Raw genomic sequence first — 21,129 nt, forward strand, 5'->3', positions numbered from 1 at the left:
TTCTAGAAATATTTTTTTCCTAAAATGTTCTAGGTTCCATATTAACGTATTAAATATTTTCGAATGTGCTGGAAAGGTACCAGCAATGAGTGGCTCAAAAGCATATGTCTTGCCTTTCAGTATAGCTTTGGTCCACTTTCCTAAGTCAATTCTGCAAACAAGTGGTAATAGAAAAAATAGACGATGGGTTTTGCTCAACCTGTTTCAAAGAAAATCACATTCATTTGGACTTGGTTCAAGAGATTCAGTGAAAGCAAAAGCTTTCTGGTGATAACACTCTTCTGGAATAAGATCATCAACACATACACACACGATCTTTAAGCTTCTAAAGCAGGATGAAGCCTCTGACGATTAGGAGGCTGACTACTCTGTAAAAAGCTAGAAATAACTAAAACTACCATTATCTTTATAAATAGAAGACGCACTTACCTATCTAAGCTGGCTAAAGTGCAATCTTTATTCCTAGGAGAATAAAATGCTCACAGGTACTCTAAATTTCTCTGATTCCATTAACTACTTCCCAGTGTTTTAAAGGTTTTGTCATTTCAGCTTTTAATAGGTCTAATGCTATGAATCTCAGTTTATTTTTCTGGAAACTTGCATATTTATATACTTCAGTTTAAAAAATTTCATTATTAGAAATGCTATTTTTTTTCCAACAGCATTGTCATGTTATAACAGTATTAATAAAATGGTTTTCTGGGAATTCAATTTGTCTATCAAGTATATCCTATGTGCAAAGTGCTTCTGTAAGCACTGTGAAGCACACTGTGGTGCTGAATGATCTCCACTTTTCATACTTAATTCCTGTTTTAAAACAAGATAAAGTATGAGTAATCAATGTAAAATGCTTTATATTTTATAAAACTCTACAAAAATGAAAGGAATTAGTCCTTTTGTTAAATATGGGTCCATACAGATATATAAATGAACAATATCTTAATTGATTGGAAGAGATAAGATTGTTAATATGGCCATCGCTCTCAAGGTGATCTATGAATTCAACGCAATTTAAATCAAAATCCCAGCAGGCTTTTTTGAAGAAACTGACAAGTTAATTCTAAAATTTATATAAAAGTACAAAAGATATAGAATAAAATATATTTAGAAGAAATTACATAAATTCAACCCTTACTATATAGCTAAAGTAATCAAGGCACCCTGGTATTGGTGTAAAGATAAAGAGATTAAAGACACAATAGACACAACCAAGGCACCAAGTCAATTCAATGGAAAAATCAGTCTTTCCAACAAATGGTGCTGAAATAACTGAATCTCCCGATGGAAAAAGTAAATCTCAACCTGCACCTTGTGATACATACCAGAATTAATTTAAGAAGGATCATAAACCTAAATGTAAAAAAACAGAAATATGAGATTTTTAGAGGAAAAAAAGAAGACAATATATTTGTGACATTGGGCCAGGCAAAGACCTTTCAGGACATTAGAAACACTGACTCTAAAAGAAAAATATCGATAAAATGCACTTCATCAAAATCAGTAAGTTCTACATCAAAAGACACCATTAAGAAATGAGTATCAAGCCACAGACTAGGAAAAATATTTGCAATATGTATCTGGCAAAGTACTCATATTCAGGATATACACAGAACCAGTACAAATCAGCTTTAAAATACCCAAACAACAGTAACAAAAAGTAATATTTGCAAAAGATTGGACACTTCACAAAAGATACATGAATGTCAAGAAACTCATCTGTCCTCAAATCCTTAGTCATTAAGAAACACAAATTAAAAATACAGTGAGATAGCATTTCATATCAACTAGAATAGCTACAATCAAAAGACTCATACAGTTGACCATTGAACAACAGGGGTTTAAACTGTGGGTCAGTTTTATGTGGAGGGTTAGTGACCCTAACCCCTTCATTGTTCATCAATTGTAGAACAAATTTTGGTGGTGATATGGGAACAATTGGACCCCTCATAAATAGCTGCTGGGAGAGGAAAATGAAAAAATCACTCTGGAGATCTGTTGAATAGATTTTCATCAAGTTAACATATATGTATCTATGATTCAGCAATTACATTCTTAGGTATTCATCCAAGAGAAATGAAATCATATGTCTATGGAAAAAAAACCTTCCATAAGATTTTTCAGATTACTCTTATGCATAATAGCTAAAAACAGGAAACAACCCAAAACAACCTAAATTGGAAGTCACAAATACTCTGGTTACACAAGAGTTTTCTGTATGTTGTTCCATAGCAGCAGTTTGAGTAACACCCTACAATAACAAGCTTATATAACAAAATGAACTTAACTTAGGATATATATAAGCCAACTTCCCAAATGAGCAGTAATGTCAAAAGAAGCAATTTTTAACTATAAACATGTATTAGTAGGTTTCCTGGAGTGGTTTCCACTTAATTTCTGGACTATCAGTTTTAAAAGCACATATCAGTAATATCTTTTTGCCTTACTACACACCTTGATTAATACTCCAACAAAAGAAACAACAGTGTTTAAGTTCCTGGAGTGCAACCAAAGTATTCATCAATTCATTTTACTTTAATTTCCTTTTGTAGGAGTCAGGGAACCAGCAAACCATCTGAATAAGCTCTAAATTGTTAAACTGTATCTTCCTCATAGTCAGTGTTTTCCTACAATTTCTAGAATCAAAAAAAAAAAAAAAAAAGGTTGATCCAAGCTACACTGTTCTGGAGTGATGGTTTACATTCCCCATATTGCCAAATGACCTAAATATTAAGTTTTCTATAATGCAGTTACTTTTTAAAATGCATACTTTCAGACTGATATACTGACATAAAAGAGCCCAAGAAGTCACTGTTAAACTTTGCATGCTTCAGCGGGCTCTGATTCTAGACTTTGCTCCTAATAATTGCTTTCACACACAATTGATCCTGGAAGAGTTCTTTATGCCTCTTATTATCCCAAAGTCAATTGACTTATTAGTTTATAACAGATTCCCAATTAAAGTTAAACCAGCAACCTGAAACCAACAATGCTAGATTGGTTTACTGTGCAGCTGCTATCAGTAATAACATTTTAAATATTTCAGGGTACTCGAATTATGGGGAACACAAAACTAAAAAAATAATCTCTTTAAAATAATCAAGAAATGTTAACTCAAATTGATCTATACCTCTTCCCAAAGAACATACAGAAATTATTTTTAGCAGTAATTTTGCTTATATTTTTATTTTCCTATTTGTAAAGTTGACTTCTGAATACATTTTATTTTTAAAGCAATCACCAGGTGAACTTTATTACTAAAGAGGTCATTTATTAAGGTATTAAGGTATTTATTCTTCTAATTTAATATTTCCTTTACAATAAAGTATTAACTTTTTACATATATATAGTATACATTTATATTTACTGGGGGGAAATCTCAACAATGTGATTGCACTTTGGTAACAGAATCTAAGCTAATTCTTGTATTGAAAAGTATCAAGAAATTGCTAATTCAAAAATAAGTTATGGTTTATGATCCATATATAATTTTGAAATTGAGCTTTTTAGAAACAAAATAAAGCATGTTTTTCTAGAAACAATTCTATAACACTAGCTAAAATATTTTAAATGGTGTCACTGCTACTATTTTTAAGGAAATTTGTATTAAGCTATTTTTGTGGACTGGCATTGGGGCAAGAAGAAGTTGAAGGTTTGGGTAGCAGGAACACAGCAAGAATGTAGCAGGAACATAGCAGGAGAGAAGATGACCCTGATTCCTTTGGAGGTGGCAATTTTGTCAGGAGGGTGAGAGGATGATTTAATGTTTTAATTCTCTGTATTTGCACGAACAAAACAATTTTCTAAGCCAGCCACTCTAGATTTCAACCTAGGGTTGAAAAAGGCAGGTGAAATCAGGGACATTTGGGGATACCAGCTATAAATATGCCCATTTTCACATGTAGGAGCTGTCTGATCACCACCAGTTAAGTTCTCATAATGCAGTGAATACCTACATATCAGATTTGTCATCATTTCTAGTGTGTTTATGTTCCTTTTCCAAACAACTGTAATCAAAAGTTTTCATGGCATCTGGATATGTTCAGTTAAACATACAAGAACAAATGAAGGGAGTATCATATAAAATATCAGGAATCATCACGACTTCTAATACTAGCTTACTCTATAAAGGAATAGAAAACAAAGCAAGAATTTGAAGCTACCACCAAACCAAACAATTTATAGGACAGTTTTCAGGTTCCAAAATCATTCCCAGTATATTGCTTCATTTTCATTTTGATCACTATAATAAGCCTAAAAGACAAATAGTGTAGAGGCTATTATCTCTATTTTTGCCAAATAAAGAAACCAAGAGATTAGAGTTTGCTCAAAGTCACAAGGCAAGTACTTGGTAGAGCCACAAGTAAGTTTTTTGAGACCTAAACTAGTCCACACTGCTACAGCAGATGAAGTTATACAAACCTGTATCTACATGAGATTATGTATAAAAACAATAGTAGGATTCTGGTCCCATGATTTTCACTCCTTGATGTTATACACATTAAATATGTTATGTTACATGGCAAAAAGGACTTTGTAAATGCAATTAAGATTACTAATTAGCTGACCTCAAAACAGGTAAATAATCCTGAATCTGTGTATTACCACTGCCCCTTCATGGAGACTCTCTTATAATACTCAAAATAATGTTTTTAACTGTGACTTGACTTGGAAATAGTCCATGTATAATATATTTTCTTGATAAATCTCAACGATTTTAACCATGTAAATCTCATGTGGAATCCTGCTTGCTTTGGCCACGAGCTGATTTTAGTCATAAATGTTACTTTGAAAATAAGTACAAACTGACCTAGTAGTCTTATACCCTAAAATCATTAATGTCTATTTCTTAATTCATCTGAACAAACTGAGTCATTCTGTAGGAAACCATATAGTTCTACATTAATTCTTAAAACATGTTTGTATATCTATGTCTTGTATTTAATTTAAAAGTATTCCCTGAATGGAAAGTTTTTGTTGTTGTTGTTGTTTTTCTGGCATTTTTTTCCCCCAAAGAGGGGACAGTATAAAAGTCAATTAAAATGCAAACAGAATTATTTTATTTTAAAATCTTTAGCCCAACATGAACTTAATTTTTACCCATTTAGATACATAAGAAATAACAGTTTTCTGAATACTAAGTACTGACCACAGAGATCACCAGTCATGAATAAGCAGATTAAAAAATCATGCTGTAAACTTCCCTATATACCATATTCACAGTTGAGGTCTCTAAAGCAAAATGTGAAATGAAAATAACCTAAAGTATTTTAGAAGTTTCTATTATAGCTTATAAATCAGGACACAACTCACAGTCAATATTCAGAGTAGAGAGTAAGTGCACCTAAGTGGAAAGAATATAAAGGAAGCAAAGACCTCCTGTTGAGTTAGGAGACATTGAAGGCTATTATACTGCAGATGATACTACAGATTGTTTATGTCCCCTCAGAATCCACATGTTGAAACCTCATCCCCAATATGATGGTATTTGGAAGTAGGGTCTTTGGGTGGTGATTAGGTCATGAGGGTGGAGGCCCCATGAGTACTGTTAGTGCCCTTACAAAAAAAGCCTCAGAGAGCTCCCTTGCCATGTTGATCACATAAGGTCACAGTGAAAACTGGCCACCTATGACTCAGGAAGTAGGCTCTTACCAGACGCAGAATCTGCTGGCACATTTATCTTGGACTTTCTAGCCTCTAGTACTGTAGAAACAAATTTCTGTCTTTTATAATCCACCCAGTCTATGGTATTTTTATTATAGCAGCCCTAATGGATAAGACAGTTAAATACCCCCCGAAATACAAATAAAGCCAGAAACATAACCAAGATTCATTTAGCATAAATTCAAGAATTGCTAGACTTTGTTGATCAGCCAATTTGTCAGATCCATCCAGGTTCCCATCCCCTCCTTATACCATTCTCCTCGGGAATGTGTCCCAAGGTAACTGCCCCCTTTACAGTAATAGCCACAACCACAATTAAGAAAATAATAATAGATAATGTTTATTGAGGTTTATATTGTGCCAAGATCTATAAGCACATTACATGGATTATATCTTTTAATCATTACAACAGCCCTATTAGATTCCTACTGCTTTATCCATAGTCTACAAGCTAGACAAACTGCAGAAGGCTTCAGAGCTACTGACTGTTTGATCCAGGATCCAACTCCCAGTCTATCTGATTCCATTCTCTTAACAACACATTATATTAATATACCTGTAAGTTATATCTCAGTTAAAAGACTGAAGTCTTCTTGATAAATATTGCACCAAAAAGTAAAATAATAATTAAATGAGAAAAAAAATTGATTGGATAAAAATGAATTTTATCCAATCAAAAAAATGAATGGATAAACTCCATTCTTTTACCAGTTAATTTTTTATCATAATGTGTGCCAAGCATTATGCTATGGCACTGGAAAGACTAGAGTGTCATCATCATCATCATCATCATATCCATCACAGGACAAAAATATTGTTCTAAGCATTTAACCTGTATTAAATCCTCACAATAATCCTAGGAGTCAGGCTATATTATTGCTATCCCCATATATTATTTAATTTATTTTTGAAAACTAAGGTTAGTCATCTATTGAAACTGAAAACTCTTGACTCCTGAGCCTGGGAGCTTTATCTTGTTTTATGTTTCCTTTTCCACTTTGTGGTTATCACACTGTATATAGATTACTGTAATATGTTTCATTTTGCATAAACATGTAACTCTTCACAAACATTTTAATGCTACATATAATGTGAATAAATTAGAAAATATTCTAATGTATTATATGATACATACTTTATTTTCTAACAGTTTTTTTTAAGTAGTGTTGGAACATACCCAACCATTTATTTGGTTGGAGAAACAAAGGGCGATTCTTGTGAACTTAATTATGATACCAAAAGCAGAATTCATAAAGGAAAATATGGATTATTTTACAAAATAAATTTGTTTTACCTTTTGCATATTAAACATAATAAATATAAAGATAAATGAAACTTGAGACAACATACTTGCAACATGTAAGTCACTTCCTTAATGTTTTTAAACAGTTAGGCTTGACATAAGCACCCTACATAAAAATGAAATCCACTCCTGAAATCCCTACCCTCTCCTTTTAACCTACAAGACAATTTCCTTAGTTTATTCTCTGTTCCACTTCATTAGAATGTAAGCTCTATGTGAGCAAGAATTTCTGTCTGTTTTGTTCACCGTCTGTAATTGCAACACCCAGAACAGTTCTTGGCATCCATCTCTACTTAATAAAATGTTGTTGAATAAATTATAAAACTAGGTGGTATGATCTACTTTATGGTTAAAAACATTACTTTGAGATATTTATTTATTGAAACAAGTCTCTAAATATAGACACCAAAGTGTTACCATTACAACTTTTCTTCAATGAGTATATACTTCAGGTTAAAAAATAATTAAAACTAAAACAAGGATGAGGAAGTAACTGTCCCTCAAAAAAAAAAAAAAAACCAAGGTTTCTTTCTTGTCACATAAGATAGAGCAAAGCATTAGACTTTATCGTTTTTATTCTACATAATCCTTTGCCGTTGTATTCCTTTTTTAGAAAGACATGTCATCTTCAGAGCTTTTAGACTAGAAGTTGAAATCACACAATTACTGGGGTCACAAGCATACAAATTGTTTTAGAACCACCTAGGCATTTAAGAAAGGTAGAAGTCTAGTTGCCCAAAGGGAAATAAAAAGCAGTCTGCAGTGACATAAAGACGGTCATTACACAAACAACTCTAAACAGAGCTGTTTCGGAGGCTCTTGGCTCCTGGGCAGACACAGTGCCCAGGTGCTGTCTTTTCCCCTCTGCCAAGTACATCTGGGTTCAGCAGGTGTGACTGCGTGGTGGGAGGAGGGAAAGAAGTCATGGTTGGAGGAAAGTTATCACTGGTGGTGCTCATGGGAGTGATCACCAAGGCACTGGGACAATTAGCAGATCAAAGGGCTACCTGTAGCTCCTCCACCTGACAATGAAAAACCACCAAGTGCTTTCATTTTGTTGCATATACATTTCTTGTCAACTCCTGATAATAAAATGATAGTCTGAAGCTTACTGTCTATCTTGCATATACAATTACAACTATTTTATTGTAATTTGATAATTTAAGGTAAAACCCGAATCTTGATTTTAAAGTGTTTATACATTAGACAGAGATGAAAACAAGTTGGTAATTTATTTAGTCAGCTCTTAGAGTTTGCCTCTACTTAAGTATTTATTGCTTTCTAAAAGTGTATCACTTGTGCCATAAATCACACGTCAATGCATCAGTGCAAGTAGATAAGAATTTATTAAATTAGTTAATGGGTCTATTAAAGGAACATATTTTTTGTTTTAACCAGAGGAAGATTTATACACCAGCAGAGTTGTTTTCATTCATGTTTTCCACTCCTTCATGCATGCAAAAACTCAGCCAACAAATATTGAATGCCTACTGTGTACAAGGCATCATGTTTGGAGCTGGATATATCCATTAGGGAATAAAACAGATGTTCTTCCAGCCCCCGTGGAGCTTGCAAGAATACATTACAAACAAGAGAGAAAATAAGATAATAAGCAAGTGATTATATAAATGTGATTTTAGAAAAATGCGTAATTTCAAAAAAGAACAGTAATAGAAGCTAGTGACAGGGGTATATTGTTTGTATCTATGTGTATGTTGATGCCTCAGTACTTGGAGAAGGTGATCACAAAGATTCTCTGAGGTTTTGCAGTTTAAGCTGAGGAATGATCTGGGAGCAGAAAATGGCAACATATAGAAGGAGATAGCTATAAATAAATAAAGAAATAGGAAAAATACAGAAATAGAGACAGATGATGGTTTCAAGAAGATAGTGAATACTTCAAAGGCCCCAAAAGAAATAAATATGCAAAAAAGGTAAGGATAAGAATTTGTACATCGTATTGTTATTTCGCTGATATGTACATGATATTAAAATAGCAATAAGTAGCAGAATAACAATTTACAGTGAAGAAATCAGGTTATTCTGAGATTCTGTGGGCAGAGAATACATCATACAGCAGTAATGGTCATCATTCTGAATGCAGAATAAAGAAAAATATAAAGTAAAACTCCAGTGAAGGCTAATGTAAAACAAAATCATGAAATAAAAATGACATAGATAAGTATTACTTGGAAAAAGGTGGTCTGATAGAAAAAATTAACCAGCAAATCAATAGATTAAAAATTAAGATTGTATTTGCAAAATTAAAAAGTACAGACTAATGTGTGTGGTGTTATTTTAGGGAAGCACATCCATGGAATTCCCTGTTGAGGTTTTGGCAAGCCTGTTGCATAAATATGTAGGCTACTTGGACAGATTCCAAATGACACAACTAAAATGATGAAAGGAATGGCTTACAAGGACAGATTAAAGGAAAAATATGTAAAAATTTAGCATCTCAGAAACTAAAGAAGAAACATTATGGTTTACAAATATTTGAAACATGTAAATTGAGGAAAAAGAATTCTTTGTGTACAAGGTTGCATAATTACGAGCATATTAAAAAGGAAAAAAAACCCACAAAACTTTCCCTAGTGATAATGTTGTTTTCCAGTAAGAACCATTTGGACAAATAATCCAAGATGGGCAAGGATTAAGGCCACCAAGCAGATATAGACATTCCCAGTAACCTAAACTCTGCAGACCTCAAAATACATAGAGGCCTATCTGAACAGGACAAAGTAGGACATCTTCCCATTACCCAGCTATGCTTTAAATTTAGAAGGGATCTTTCCTCGGATTTAAGGCTTTTCTCTGCAATTGTGCTAAAGTGAAAAGAGTCCTGGACTTGGGTCTACAAAACCTAGTTTTGAGTGTTTATCACTGGGAATAGAATTATTCTGTCTATAGCTTCATCTGTCAATGGGGATAATAATAATCCACTAGGTTTTTGTGAGGTTTAAAAGAGCTGTTGCATAGGAAAACATATTTTATGTGCTTGAAAGCATCGCTCTTAGTGAATATATCAATTATCATAATGAGCTCAATGTGTCAAAAGGTGTAGGATGAAGACTGCCAAAGTGCATGATGCCTGGGACTAGGCTATTACATCTGTCTTCCTGCTCTAGAGAAAATCAGCTCTCCTCTGATTACTGTCTACCCTGCAGCTCTCTTAATTGGTTACCGTTTTCTCTCCCATAGCTTATAGAGATGTGGCAGGAGTCCCTCTTGTTCCTCAGTGCAACTTCCTGAATATTCTCTCCTTCCGCTCAAAAAAAAAAAAACAACAGCAAAAAAACCCTACCCAGTTTTAATTTCATGCCATAGATCTCTATTCCCCAATACTACCCCGCTATTATAGTTATTTCTTCATCTCTGTACCTCTCTCACTCCTTAAAGATTTCTGTTCCTGGTTCACTATCATTCGCTCCAACATTTCTCTTGGTATAATTTTTTGGGGAATTTCAATACCCACATAAATATTTTTTCCATGTGTTTTGACTCACCTCTTCCAATGATCTTGTCTTCTACCCTCCTTCAACCATAACTTACTCCCAAATTTATAATTATCAGTATCTGTAATTATAGTCTAATTACCGCAATGCCCCCATCACCTTACTCCTCATACCATCACTTTCTTTCTTGCTCATTCCCTTTTGGACCCACAACTCAACCTTTCAAATTCACCAGGGTTTCCAGTGGATCCTATTACTTCTTGACAGAACTCCAGTTTTCTCATGGCCAATGAGGGGAAAGGGACGGTGGAAATTACCTTAGTTTGAGATTTAAAGAAGCAAAAATAATGAAAGCACGTGGGCTGAAAAATTCAAAAATGGTTGAATACATCTTGAAATGGATAACCACAAAGACCAGGTTGGTAAAGAAGAGAGATAAGAAGAACTGAAAATTAGAGCAATGACAAGAGTGGGTTTACTGGGAATGAAGGGCAAGGAGAGGTAGAAAGACAGAAAATTCTGGCAAGAAATGGGAAGTCTGAGAAATTTAAAGTACTAGTAAATGAGCAAATCATGCGATGAGAAAGTCTAATGAACAGCATTGCCAGTAGGTACCTAAGAATGGAGCTGGGAATCATTTGTGTTGGGAACTTCCAGGAAGTTTAACACCAGAATATTAAAAGGGTCACAAGTTTTTAAGGGAACAAATAATAGAGAAGAAACAAGGTTCTGAAGCCTTTGAGGAAGTTCAGGATGTTGTGATGGTTAGTAATTGGCTCCAGAGAGGAAAGGAGATGTTATAGGCTGATGGCAGGAAAGTGTGAATGTTGTACTAAGAGGCAGTTAGAATAGTTTCCGAAAAAGCAAGTGGTACACCAACTCCTTCTTCTCATCTTGTGGGTCCAAGAACTGAGAAAAAAGCACCAACTATAACTACCTAAAGCAAAGTGGTATAGCAGAAAAGAGTAAAAGATAAGCTGGAATCACAGTCAAGTTCAAACTCTGTCACTGGTTGCTTGAATTATAGGACATGTTGAATTATAATTGATGTGACTTTTTCAAACCTCAGGTTCCTTATCTGTTAAATGAGATTAAGAATGCCTTTTCTGCTTATGCTTCCTAGAAGAGACATGGGAAATGCTGAAGAAATTTTAACTATTGTTTTTATTATTATTATTTTAGGGGAATAAATATAATAAAGCATGTAGAGGTCCATTTCAACTATAAAATACCATACAGATGTACAGAAGAAGATATTAACAAGGTGATCTCATATGATGGAATTTTCATTATTTTGTAAAATACTTAATGTTAATCCAATTCTAGTTTTAAAAAATAAATATCTTGGTTAAATAACTCTTAAAAGAAACCAGAAGATATAATTTTCTAGCTGATACGGTTTGAGACCATCTGGTGCTTTTGTTTGGCTCAAATTTCTTAATGGGGTTACACAGAAATAAAATTAAATGAGGATGGAATGTAAAGCAAATAAAATACCTTCATCAAACTAGCAGAAATAAAAACCTAGTTAACCTTTAAAATCACTATGTCCTACATTATGTATCTGTTAACCTTTAAAATCACTTTTTCCTACATAACGTATCTGAAAATTATGAAGTATGCTCTTACATATCATACTGAATAACAGTGAAGCAATGGAATCCTAGAAAACCAAAATAAATTATAAAAATCATGTTGAAATAAAATTGAATGGCAACGTTTTGAATCCCTTCCCGAGTACTCCTCTTCTTTTTCCTGTCTTCACTATTCATACTAGTGATGCATTTTTCTGAAAGACACATTAACTCTTTCTGACCAAACAGAGCATACTCCACTCTTTATTTCTGAATGTGAAAAGAAAAGATGTATTGACACTTTACCAAATTAAATTTGAAAATTTTAAAAATTTTGTCCCAAGAAAATAAATATAATTTACCCCTTCCAAAATATCTACTTGTTAAATAGAAATTGGATATGATGTGTGTGTTTTACAAATAAGAAAATCATTTAACTAAATATGTCCATGACATACAGGATGTGTCACTCACTGAAATACAGCATAGTTCAGTAGTTAAGAGAGCAGGCTCTAGATTTAAACTGGATCCTATTTCTAACTAGCTACTTAGTAGATTATTTATTTGGGAGAGTACTTAACCTCTCTGTATCTCTTTTCTCATTCATATGTAAATAATAATAGTACCTGCCTCATAGAATCAGAGTGAGAATCAAAGATGGTACTTAGAACAGGGGAACACATAACATGCACTAAATAAATACTATACTTACTAACTATACTTAAGAAAGACATCCTAATGAATGCTCCTTGTTAAGTTATCTAGCAAGATGCTTAAATAGACATGGTGGCACTCCCCAAATAAAGAGAAGAAAGGAAAAAACAAACTGATGTCTGAAAAATTATTGTTTCTAGATCAAAATTAAAGTTAGCTGGAAATGTTAGAACCTTGTATCTAACAAAGAAATTGATCACTCAGAGGTAGTTTTTCTTTTAACTGAAGATGCACAGCAAACACAGCACTTCTTGTCATGCCTGCATGTTAATATTATGTGTTTAGCAATGCTCTTGCAGGAGTATTGAGAAATATTTTCAAAGTAGTTCACTCTATAACATATATTGTAAAAAAAAAAAAAAAAAGTTAATATAACAAGGCGAGAAACAAAGCTTTTAAATTTCCTGGGACTACTTTGGACTTATCTTTTATAACATACTGCTGTTTAAAATATGTGGGTATCTCTCACAGAACACTGACGGGGGTGGGGGCGGGGAGTGGATAGCTCCATTCATTTGGATATATATTGAGTGTTTCGGTTTTGTTGTTGCTGTTGCATAGTTGTGTTGTTTGTTTTGCCTTGCACTGCTCTAAGCCCTGGCTCTGTAGGAAGTACAACATATGACACAAGAATTTATAAATAAATATGAAAGCATTTTGAATGGTAATTTGCATTTTGTTTGCCTATAGACAATTTCAAAATGGTGTTGACAATACAAAAGTTAAACTATAGAAAGAAAAAAGATGAATAAACAAACAGGAAAAAGTGTGTGGATAAAATTAGAGTTCAATTAGCATTTGGAGCCAAACGTGAGGGGAGAAGGGTATCGGAGATGTAAGCAAAGATAAGACTGATGCCTATAATTGGGAGACTGCTCTATGCTACTGGGAGGGATTCACCAATTTATTTCAAATAAGAATATTCTCCAATGTTCCCACTTGACTGTCCCAGTCTTTTCTGCCCAAGGGTCATGAGCCCGTTTGACCTGGGCTGTCTTCATATGATCTCCAGTAGCAGTAAAAAGTAAATGGTCATCCTGACCTCAGTACAAGAAGAGACTTAAGAGGAATATTGTGCATTCCCAAAATAAATGTCTTCATCAAATACCAAGCATAAAAAAGAATGCATGGTGTCCTAACCCATTCAGAGACCGCTTTCAATCATGCACAAAATCATTTAACAAAAAGAGATTAAAACCTTGGCCTTTCCGTCTGTGGGCTGTTATTACTATATTAAATTAGTTTTAAAGAGACTGATCAGTTTGATACAGACCTGTTTTAGAAAACAGAAAAAAGTAAAGCTTAGATCTAGAGTCAATTTTCTTTCTCCATAGTAACAATCACATTCAAAAGTGCTTTAGTACTCAAAAAGCCTTCACTTAAATTCTTGAACTTAAATCCTCCATTCTACTTCATGCACTATTAAATCTTCTGTTGAACAAATCCTACCCAGCTTCTATCAGCATAATAATGCATATTTTAAAACAAAATAGTAGTACATTTTCTTCTAAAATATTACCAAATAATTGCAGGGCATCTTATCTGCATTCTGAGATCTATTCCTTTTCTACAAAATTGAGTCCTCTGTTTTGTAATTTGTACCTTCATTTATTACTTTAGGAGGAAAATCAATAAAAAATGTATAACAACATATTATCTGAAATGATGGGAAAATAAAGTTTCAAACAAGCACATTCTTCAGATATGTCTCTTTCACCTTTAAACAGGTTTTTCAAGCTTAAACATTTTGGACAAAATCTCTTCAATAATGCACATATTTCACTGCCTTTGTATCCCCCAAATGTTGAACATATTGCAGTGAGTCTCTGTCTAGGATGCAAGATCAATACTGGTATCAAATACAAGCATAATCTCTCACAGGGCAATGCCTTTTGGCCTTTAAACATAGCCCCTCTCCCACCCCAAATAAATGTTTTTTTCTAGTTTTTTACACTGTAAGGTAGCTCTGCTTTTACATATACTTTTTCAATCTCCTCTTTGTCTAACAGCTGCCAGGCTTTATTGCTCTGATTAAGTCTGACCTATTACCTCATATGTCTTTAATTTTTTGAATTCAGTTTATAGAGAGCCCAGGAACTTAAAAACCAAGAGAAATAGACTTTTCTATATGATTTAAGGCTGAAATGCATTATCTATTTTAGGTGGTCAGGAGTTTTTGATGTTTTCTCCTAGGTTCTCAGCTCTGTGCTACAGGCAAAGCAAGATACTTCTCTACAAGTGGGGTGGATATAAGTTATTGCCCAGTTGATAGTTTTAGGCAGGATACTGTGATCATATCAAGGTGTAAAATCCTGAGTTGCTCCATAATTCAGATCCTAATTTATTTCTGTTTATGTTTTAAACCTCAGGATTTAGTAGTAGAGGCTTTAGATTGTCATTTGTTTTTCCTCACAAGAAAGCAAATTGCAAATGCCACAGTGTTTTGGAGATTTGCAACCTTTTAATAATGATGACAGAATTTTAAGTGGATGCTGTGCCCTAGTTGCTATCCAGCAAGGAAATGTTGGGAGGGGGGTTATTTAAGGAGGACTGTGACACAGAAAGGATACCACTGGAGACAGACTGCTTGACACGATATCAGCAACTTTATAAAAAACAGAGAGAACGTGTAGAAATGGTGTAACGGTGAATCTGTAACACTGTTTTAAGGGCTATATCAGCAGATGCTAGAACTAACTTTTGAGGAATGGTTCTCAGTTAAGGATCAATTAGAAACAAATAATGTCAAGTCACTGAAAGCTATTGAAACACAATAGGCACGTATATAAGGAATAATAACTGGCTTAAATGGGTAATGACAAAACTTTATCATGTCATTTAGTCTCTTTTGGCCAGTGACTTAAGTTAGAAACTTAAAAGTTTTAGGAACCATACACTTTATCACTGTGACAGAAAAGGATAAGCTGTAATCTCTTCCAGTACTTTAGATCTATACACGTAAATAGTTGAATATACATCCATGTAAATCAATATAACAAGTACTTACTTCTATGTATAAAATTTACAGCTGGTATGGAGAGTAAGCTTAAAAGTATGCCAAACATTTCAGTAATAACTGTTTTACTACAAGCTCCTCATAGCTCTATGTGCATTTCCTTGGAAGTTACTCAGGAACCCCCTGAGAAATAATGGCTCAACCTAGGCATATAGTTATTTGTGTGTGGCAGTTAGAGCAACTCTGCTTCCAAGTTAAAATCCTGTGGTACAAGCAGCACGTCCTTACAACTCACCCTCCCTCTCTTTCTCAGGGGAGCACTGAAAACTTTAATAATATCAGTTTCACAGAGAGTAGAAAGTCACTTTATGTGGATTTGCAGATTAACATTTACTACTTTACTTCCCCCGCCCACCACCCAACATCTTTCCTTTAAAAGATCTCCATTGATTATCCTGACACCTGCTGGCAAGGGCATAGTCGATGATCCTAGTCCACTTTTCCCTTCAACAATTCCCCCAAAGCAAAGACTGTTTAGAGGTATTTTCAGTAACAATTAAGTGGTAATTCATTCAGTGTAAGTATTTATAGTACTTAATTTTTAGCATTATCACACAACCATGAGAAAATTTTCAATAATCCATTTCACGTAGCCAACAACTTAAGTCTTTATATATAACTACATGTTTGCTTTGATTAACCAAAAGATATTGTAATCATTATATGGGCTGTGATTTAAAAAACAAAAACATGCTAGACATCTTCCTTAAAAGACAGGTAAGAATTAAGTAATAGGAATGGCTTGGCTTTGGTTTTCTACTATTTTTTTTTCATCATAATAACATCAGTTTGCAAACTACTTAGGAAATAAACTCAAACTCATATAAACTCATAGGAGTAAACTGATTAGCCTGAGAGAAGCCATACCATTACTTACATATTTGCAAAATTTGCTGTTTGTTTCTCAGTACCCAAGTGTTCTGATTTACTCTGATTTGAACTGAGTTCTGAAACCCACACTGTTTTTCGTGGGTTTATTTGGCAAGGAATATAATGAACCTACTACATCATAAATGATACTCAAATCTATTGGCGCCTGCAAGTATGTTCAGTAAACAACAAATACAGGCCATCCCATTATTCAAAACCCTTCAAAAGATGAAAAGTTTTAAAAATAAATTACCTAATTAAAATTTTTATCTTAATATCAGTGAAATTAAGAGTGTGGACTACTAATTTAGAGTCTAAAAACTGTCAAACTTATACTTTGTAATGGTTTTGAGCAACCAAGCTTTTTTAGTCTAGTCATGTATATGGTATCCTCATTTTGTGAGAAGGAAAAATCGTATGTATCTAACAAGAAAGGAAAATTTTATGAAAATATTTATTAAAAATACCCTACATCCTGAATACATGTTTTATATAAACACTGATCTTAAGATATTTGAGAAAAATACAAGAGAGTTTTAATTTAGAGAAGAGTTCAGAAGTAAAATACATTTGCCTGGTTTTGAAGATCTTTGTAAATTCAAGACTGCAGAGGGGAGAACAGACCATTTCAATTTTTGTAACCCTTAATTTGTATTATTATAAATGTTTTCCCCAAACAATATAAATTTAAAACAAAAATACATTTCAATTCTAAGAAAATATTTCAAAAATAATTAGAAAAAACTTTTTTAGGACCAGAAGGGAAAAAATGTGTTTTGTATCATAACAGTGGTCAGGGCTTTCTTTGCATTAGTGTCAAACTGTACCAGCAGGATATTTTATCTTCAATTACTTATTATTTTTAATTCAGTATTTCCAAATTATTTTTTTAATGTTTCACCTGGAATCTGCAGCTGGCATTGATTTTTAAAGTATAAAATTAATGATCATGTAAATCAAGTAATGAAGACACAAATGTGTAATAATTTTTTTAAAGTACAGTAGCCTGTCATTTCAGCATCAATATTGCTATACTAATCATAGAAGCATGGGTGTTTTTACCTTGAGTGAGACTGTTCAGGTACTAACTGATCCCCATGTAGAATTAACTAAAAATCACCATTGATTAAAAAAGGAAATGTGAATGCCAATGATTCATAGTATTTAGGACATGTCTAGACATTTTTAAACAGTGCCATTTGCTTAAAGACTTCAGACACAAACTGCAAGCACAGGGACAGATTGCATAAGATGTCACGTGCTTGCTGCAACTGTATGCATGTAATTGGATTTTTTAGAGCAACCCATAACAATGAATAATTTAAGAGTTAATGAAATATTCAATCTGACTGATCCACTGGTTTAATTTTAAAATAAAAACGACTAAGAAAAGGAATTACATGTCCTTATCAAATCCCAGTCATTAATATGCGTAAATTGCAACCCACACGGGGAAACACCAATTTATAAAACGTATACATTAGACAAATGATATCTGGGGAGGTGGGGTGGGAGAGGTGCAAGGTAAATTCTCATCGTTAACACTGGCCTCAGTAAGTTTGCTCAAAGTTTAATTGTTTGGAGATGTCACGCAAGCTGTACTCTGCCTTTCTGCAGAGCTGAGGGAGAATAAATTAGAAAGGTGCAAGTTTAACAAAAAGAGCTCGTGGAAAATGGTCCATTTCTTTCCTATCCCTCTCCTCACAGGCCGTCTGGACAAAAAGAGAAATCTACGGAAGAATGTGGAGTACACACTGCCCAGCATTGTCTAGGAGACGGAAAGAGAGCCCAGGCAACACACCAAGAGTAAGCTGTGTCCTGGGCGTGTGTATCTTTGGACAGCAGAGCTTCCGGCTGCAGCGAGACGGGACTCACCGCGCCCGAGGGCTCCAGCAACCAGACCTAGGGAGGCTAGCGCGGCACACAGGTTAGATATACTTTCTCCTCCTCCACCTGCGCCGCCCTCCGCCTGGGTGCCAGGAGTGATGATGGAGGCGATGGTGTCAAGGAGTAGGTGCCTGTGAGTGGGTGAGTGTGTGTTTTCGGTTTGGGGTGGGAACGGAGGCGGAGAAAGGAGGAGGGGAGGGGAATGCCTGCCGTTCTCCCTCTCCTTTCCTGCTGAGGGATCAAAGTGCAGAAGGAATCCAGACGGGGAATGAAAGAAAGGAGAAATATCGGTAGTGGAAGCACTGTCTTTTTCGTATAGCTGGGGCAGTCCGCAGTGCAACTACAGAGCCATTACCATTCCTTAACCTTCAGTGGAGTGGCTGGCTGCCTGTCTGATAACTGGAAGGGCACATAGTAAACGCGGGCGAGGCACACACCTACTCGCAGGGGGAAATAGCCACATTCTGGGGGAGGGAGGGAGGCCGAGGAAAGGTGAGGCCTGGATAGCTACTGATAGGGCACCGAGGGCATCTGGCCAGGAACACCCGGCTTCTTAGGCAAATAGTAGCCCAAGAGTTCACAATTTTCCTGTGAAACAAATAGACGGATGGGTGCGTGGATGAATGGTGTAGAATATTCATTCAGCGTCTAATCTCAAATGGATTTGAGTCAATGCATTTTTTAATCCAGCCACATTTTTTAAGAGGCATAGCATTTTAAACCCTGTAGTGCACTCAGCTCTCCACTTGAAGCAGCCTGCGGAGGGTTTCATTACCCACTGAACGCATAGAAGGAGCCGCCTGTATATGTGGGCGCAGAAGGGACTCGGGTCCGCCTCGAGCAACCTACCCAGAGTCCCGGCAGCTTCCCCTGCCCTTTCCAGGCGCCAACTTCAACGCCAACGCGAGCTTAGATGCAACCAAGACCAAGGCTTGTATTGACAGGCCATCCTTCCCAGGGACCTGGAAGCCAACTACGCAACTCAGCAGGAGACTCTTCAAAGTCCTGTGTTTTTGGGTTTTTTTTTTTTTTTTTTTTTAACAGACTGGTTTATTTCATGCAATTCATGAAAACCACCGCCAGACCACCTCTTACAACTTTTCCGCTCTTGGGCGGGGGCGCCAGGGTTGTCTCGCAACGCAAGATTCCCTATTACCAAGAGTTAGGCTCCTACCAGGAGGGTATGCTGAGCAAAGCTTGAGGCCCTTTGGGCTACAGGAAGGGCGGGTTCCTGGGTTTTTTCTGCTATTGGTGCTGCGCCTCCAGGATGGGGAGATGGGAGAAAGCCAAACTGACTTATCAGACCCGTCTCCACCGCACCCATCGCCCAAACTCCCAGCACCGGGTTCGGATTTGCAAACTGCTTGGCGTGGGCCGGGCACCAGAGCACAGCACCCTGGAGGCGGACGGCCCTAAGGCACTCTTCCCCTTTCCACTCCTCCACTCCCGGGGCACGCTCGCTTCCCTCGCTCCCCAGCGAAAGCCCCGTCTGGAGCCGGCATCACCCACACTGCCCAGGGAGGGTTCGCGTGGCTACCCGGGGGCCAAGTAAGCCGTGGAAGATCTGTTTTCCCTCCCGCCTCCCCTGCATCCCCGTCCTTCCTCGATCTCATCTGGGTACCCCACACCCTCTTCCCGGCTCAGCCCCGCATACTCCTCTCTGACTTTGCGAGCACTTTTCCTGGGCACGCAGGGCAGGGCGCAGCCTCCTCTGTGCCGCCCACGGCGCTCGCCACCCCGGGAGCGCCCGGGGTACCTCCTCCAGCCCCCTGCGCAGCGTTTCCCAGGGGACTCTCTGCCTGTCCCGCAACCGGCGCCCGGGGCCGTCGCCTCACCTTTGCAGAACTGAGGGACACCAAGGCTGAGCCCAACCAGGAGCCAAGCAGCCACCGAGCGCTTCATGATCCGTCTCTCGGACGTGACCCCGCTGGTCAGGGGTCCTAGTGGAGGGTAGTGTCGCCGAGGCTGCACCGCAGGGCAGCGGCAGACCCCGCCCCGACAGAGGATTCAAGAAGATGTCTTTTTCCTGCAGCGTCTCCTTAAACAAATTCTTGGAGAGAGCAAGAAAGAGTGGCGACCAAAGAGAGGAATCTTTCTTCCCCTTTTGCCTGCGCTCCGGGGCGCTGGGAGATGGGCGAGCTCCGGGGAGTCGCCAGCGGGCTCAGCCTCCTCTGCGGGTGGGTCCCAGGCGAGGCGCGGCGGGCGGGGCCGGGCGCCGGCGGCGGCTCGGGGTCACCCACGCTGGCGGACCCGCAGACCGTGTGCTCTGCTCGCGCCGCCGCGGCCGGCTGCGGGGCTTCTGACTTAAGAGAACAATGAAGCGTGAGCAGGCGGGGAGCGAGGGAGCGAGCCGAGAGCGCACTGTGTACAAACAGAGGCGGCGTGCGTGTGAGCTTGAGCCTCGCAGGCGCCCGCCCGCCCCGCGCGCCCCTCCTTCCTATTCCCTCCAGCAGCCTCCCCCTCTTTCTCCCCCCCACCACTACCCCCCAGAGGTGGCTCCTTCTGCTGGAAGAGAAAAGGGAGACAACTGCAGCCACACCCTGGCACCTGCCACCACCTCTGAAGTTCCTACAGTGCCTGTACCTTCTGCACACACGCCAGAGACTCTGGGGTTAAGGGAAGCAACCCTTGGTGTCTGAGATTCTCTTG

At 37.1% G+C, this 21,129-nt stretch overlaps 1 protein-coding gene across 2 annotated transcripts in view; it reads right to left on the minus strand.

Annotated features, from left to right (window-relative positions):
* EDIL3 (EGF like repeats and discoidin domains 3) overlaps positions 1 to 20,855 on the minus strand; it is a 426,053-nt gene extending 405,198 nt beyond the window's left edge. Inside the window, exon 1 of one of the 2 annotated variants that reach the window (XM_067731176.1) lies at positions 20,316 to 20,855. In XM_067731176.1, coding sequence (XP_067587277.1) covers positions 20,316 to 20,382 — 67 coding nt within the window. In that variant the 5' untranslated portion in view covers positions 20,383 to 20,855. The remainder of the gene's footprint in view (positions 1 to 20,315) is intronic. The other variant, XM_067731177.1, reaches the window with a different exon arrangement.
* Positions 20,856 to 21,129: the final 274 nt, after the last annotated feature.

Source organism: Pseudorca crassidens, chromosome 3 (assembly GCF_039906515.1).
Source record: "Pseudorca crassidens isolate mPseCra1 chromosome 3, mPseCra1.hap1, whole genome shotgun sequence".
Classification (NCBI taxonomy): Eukaryota; Metazoa; Chordata; class Mammalia; order Artiodactyla; family Delphinidae; genus Pseudorca; species Pseudorca crassidens.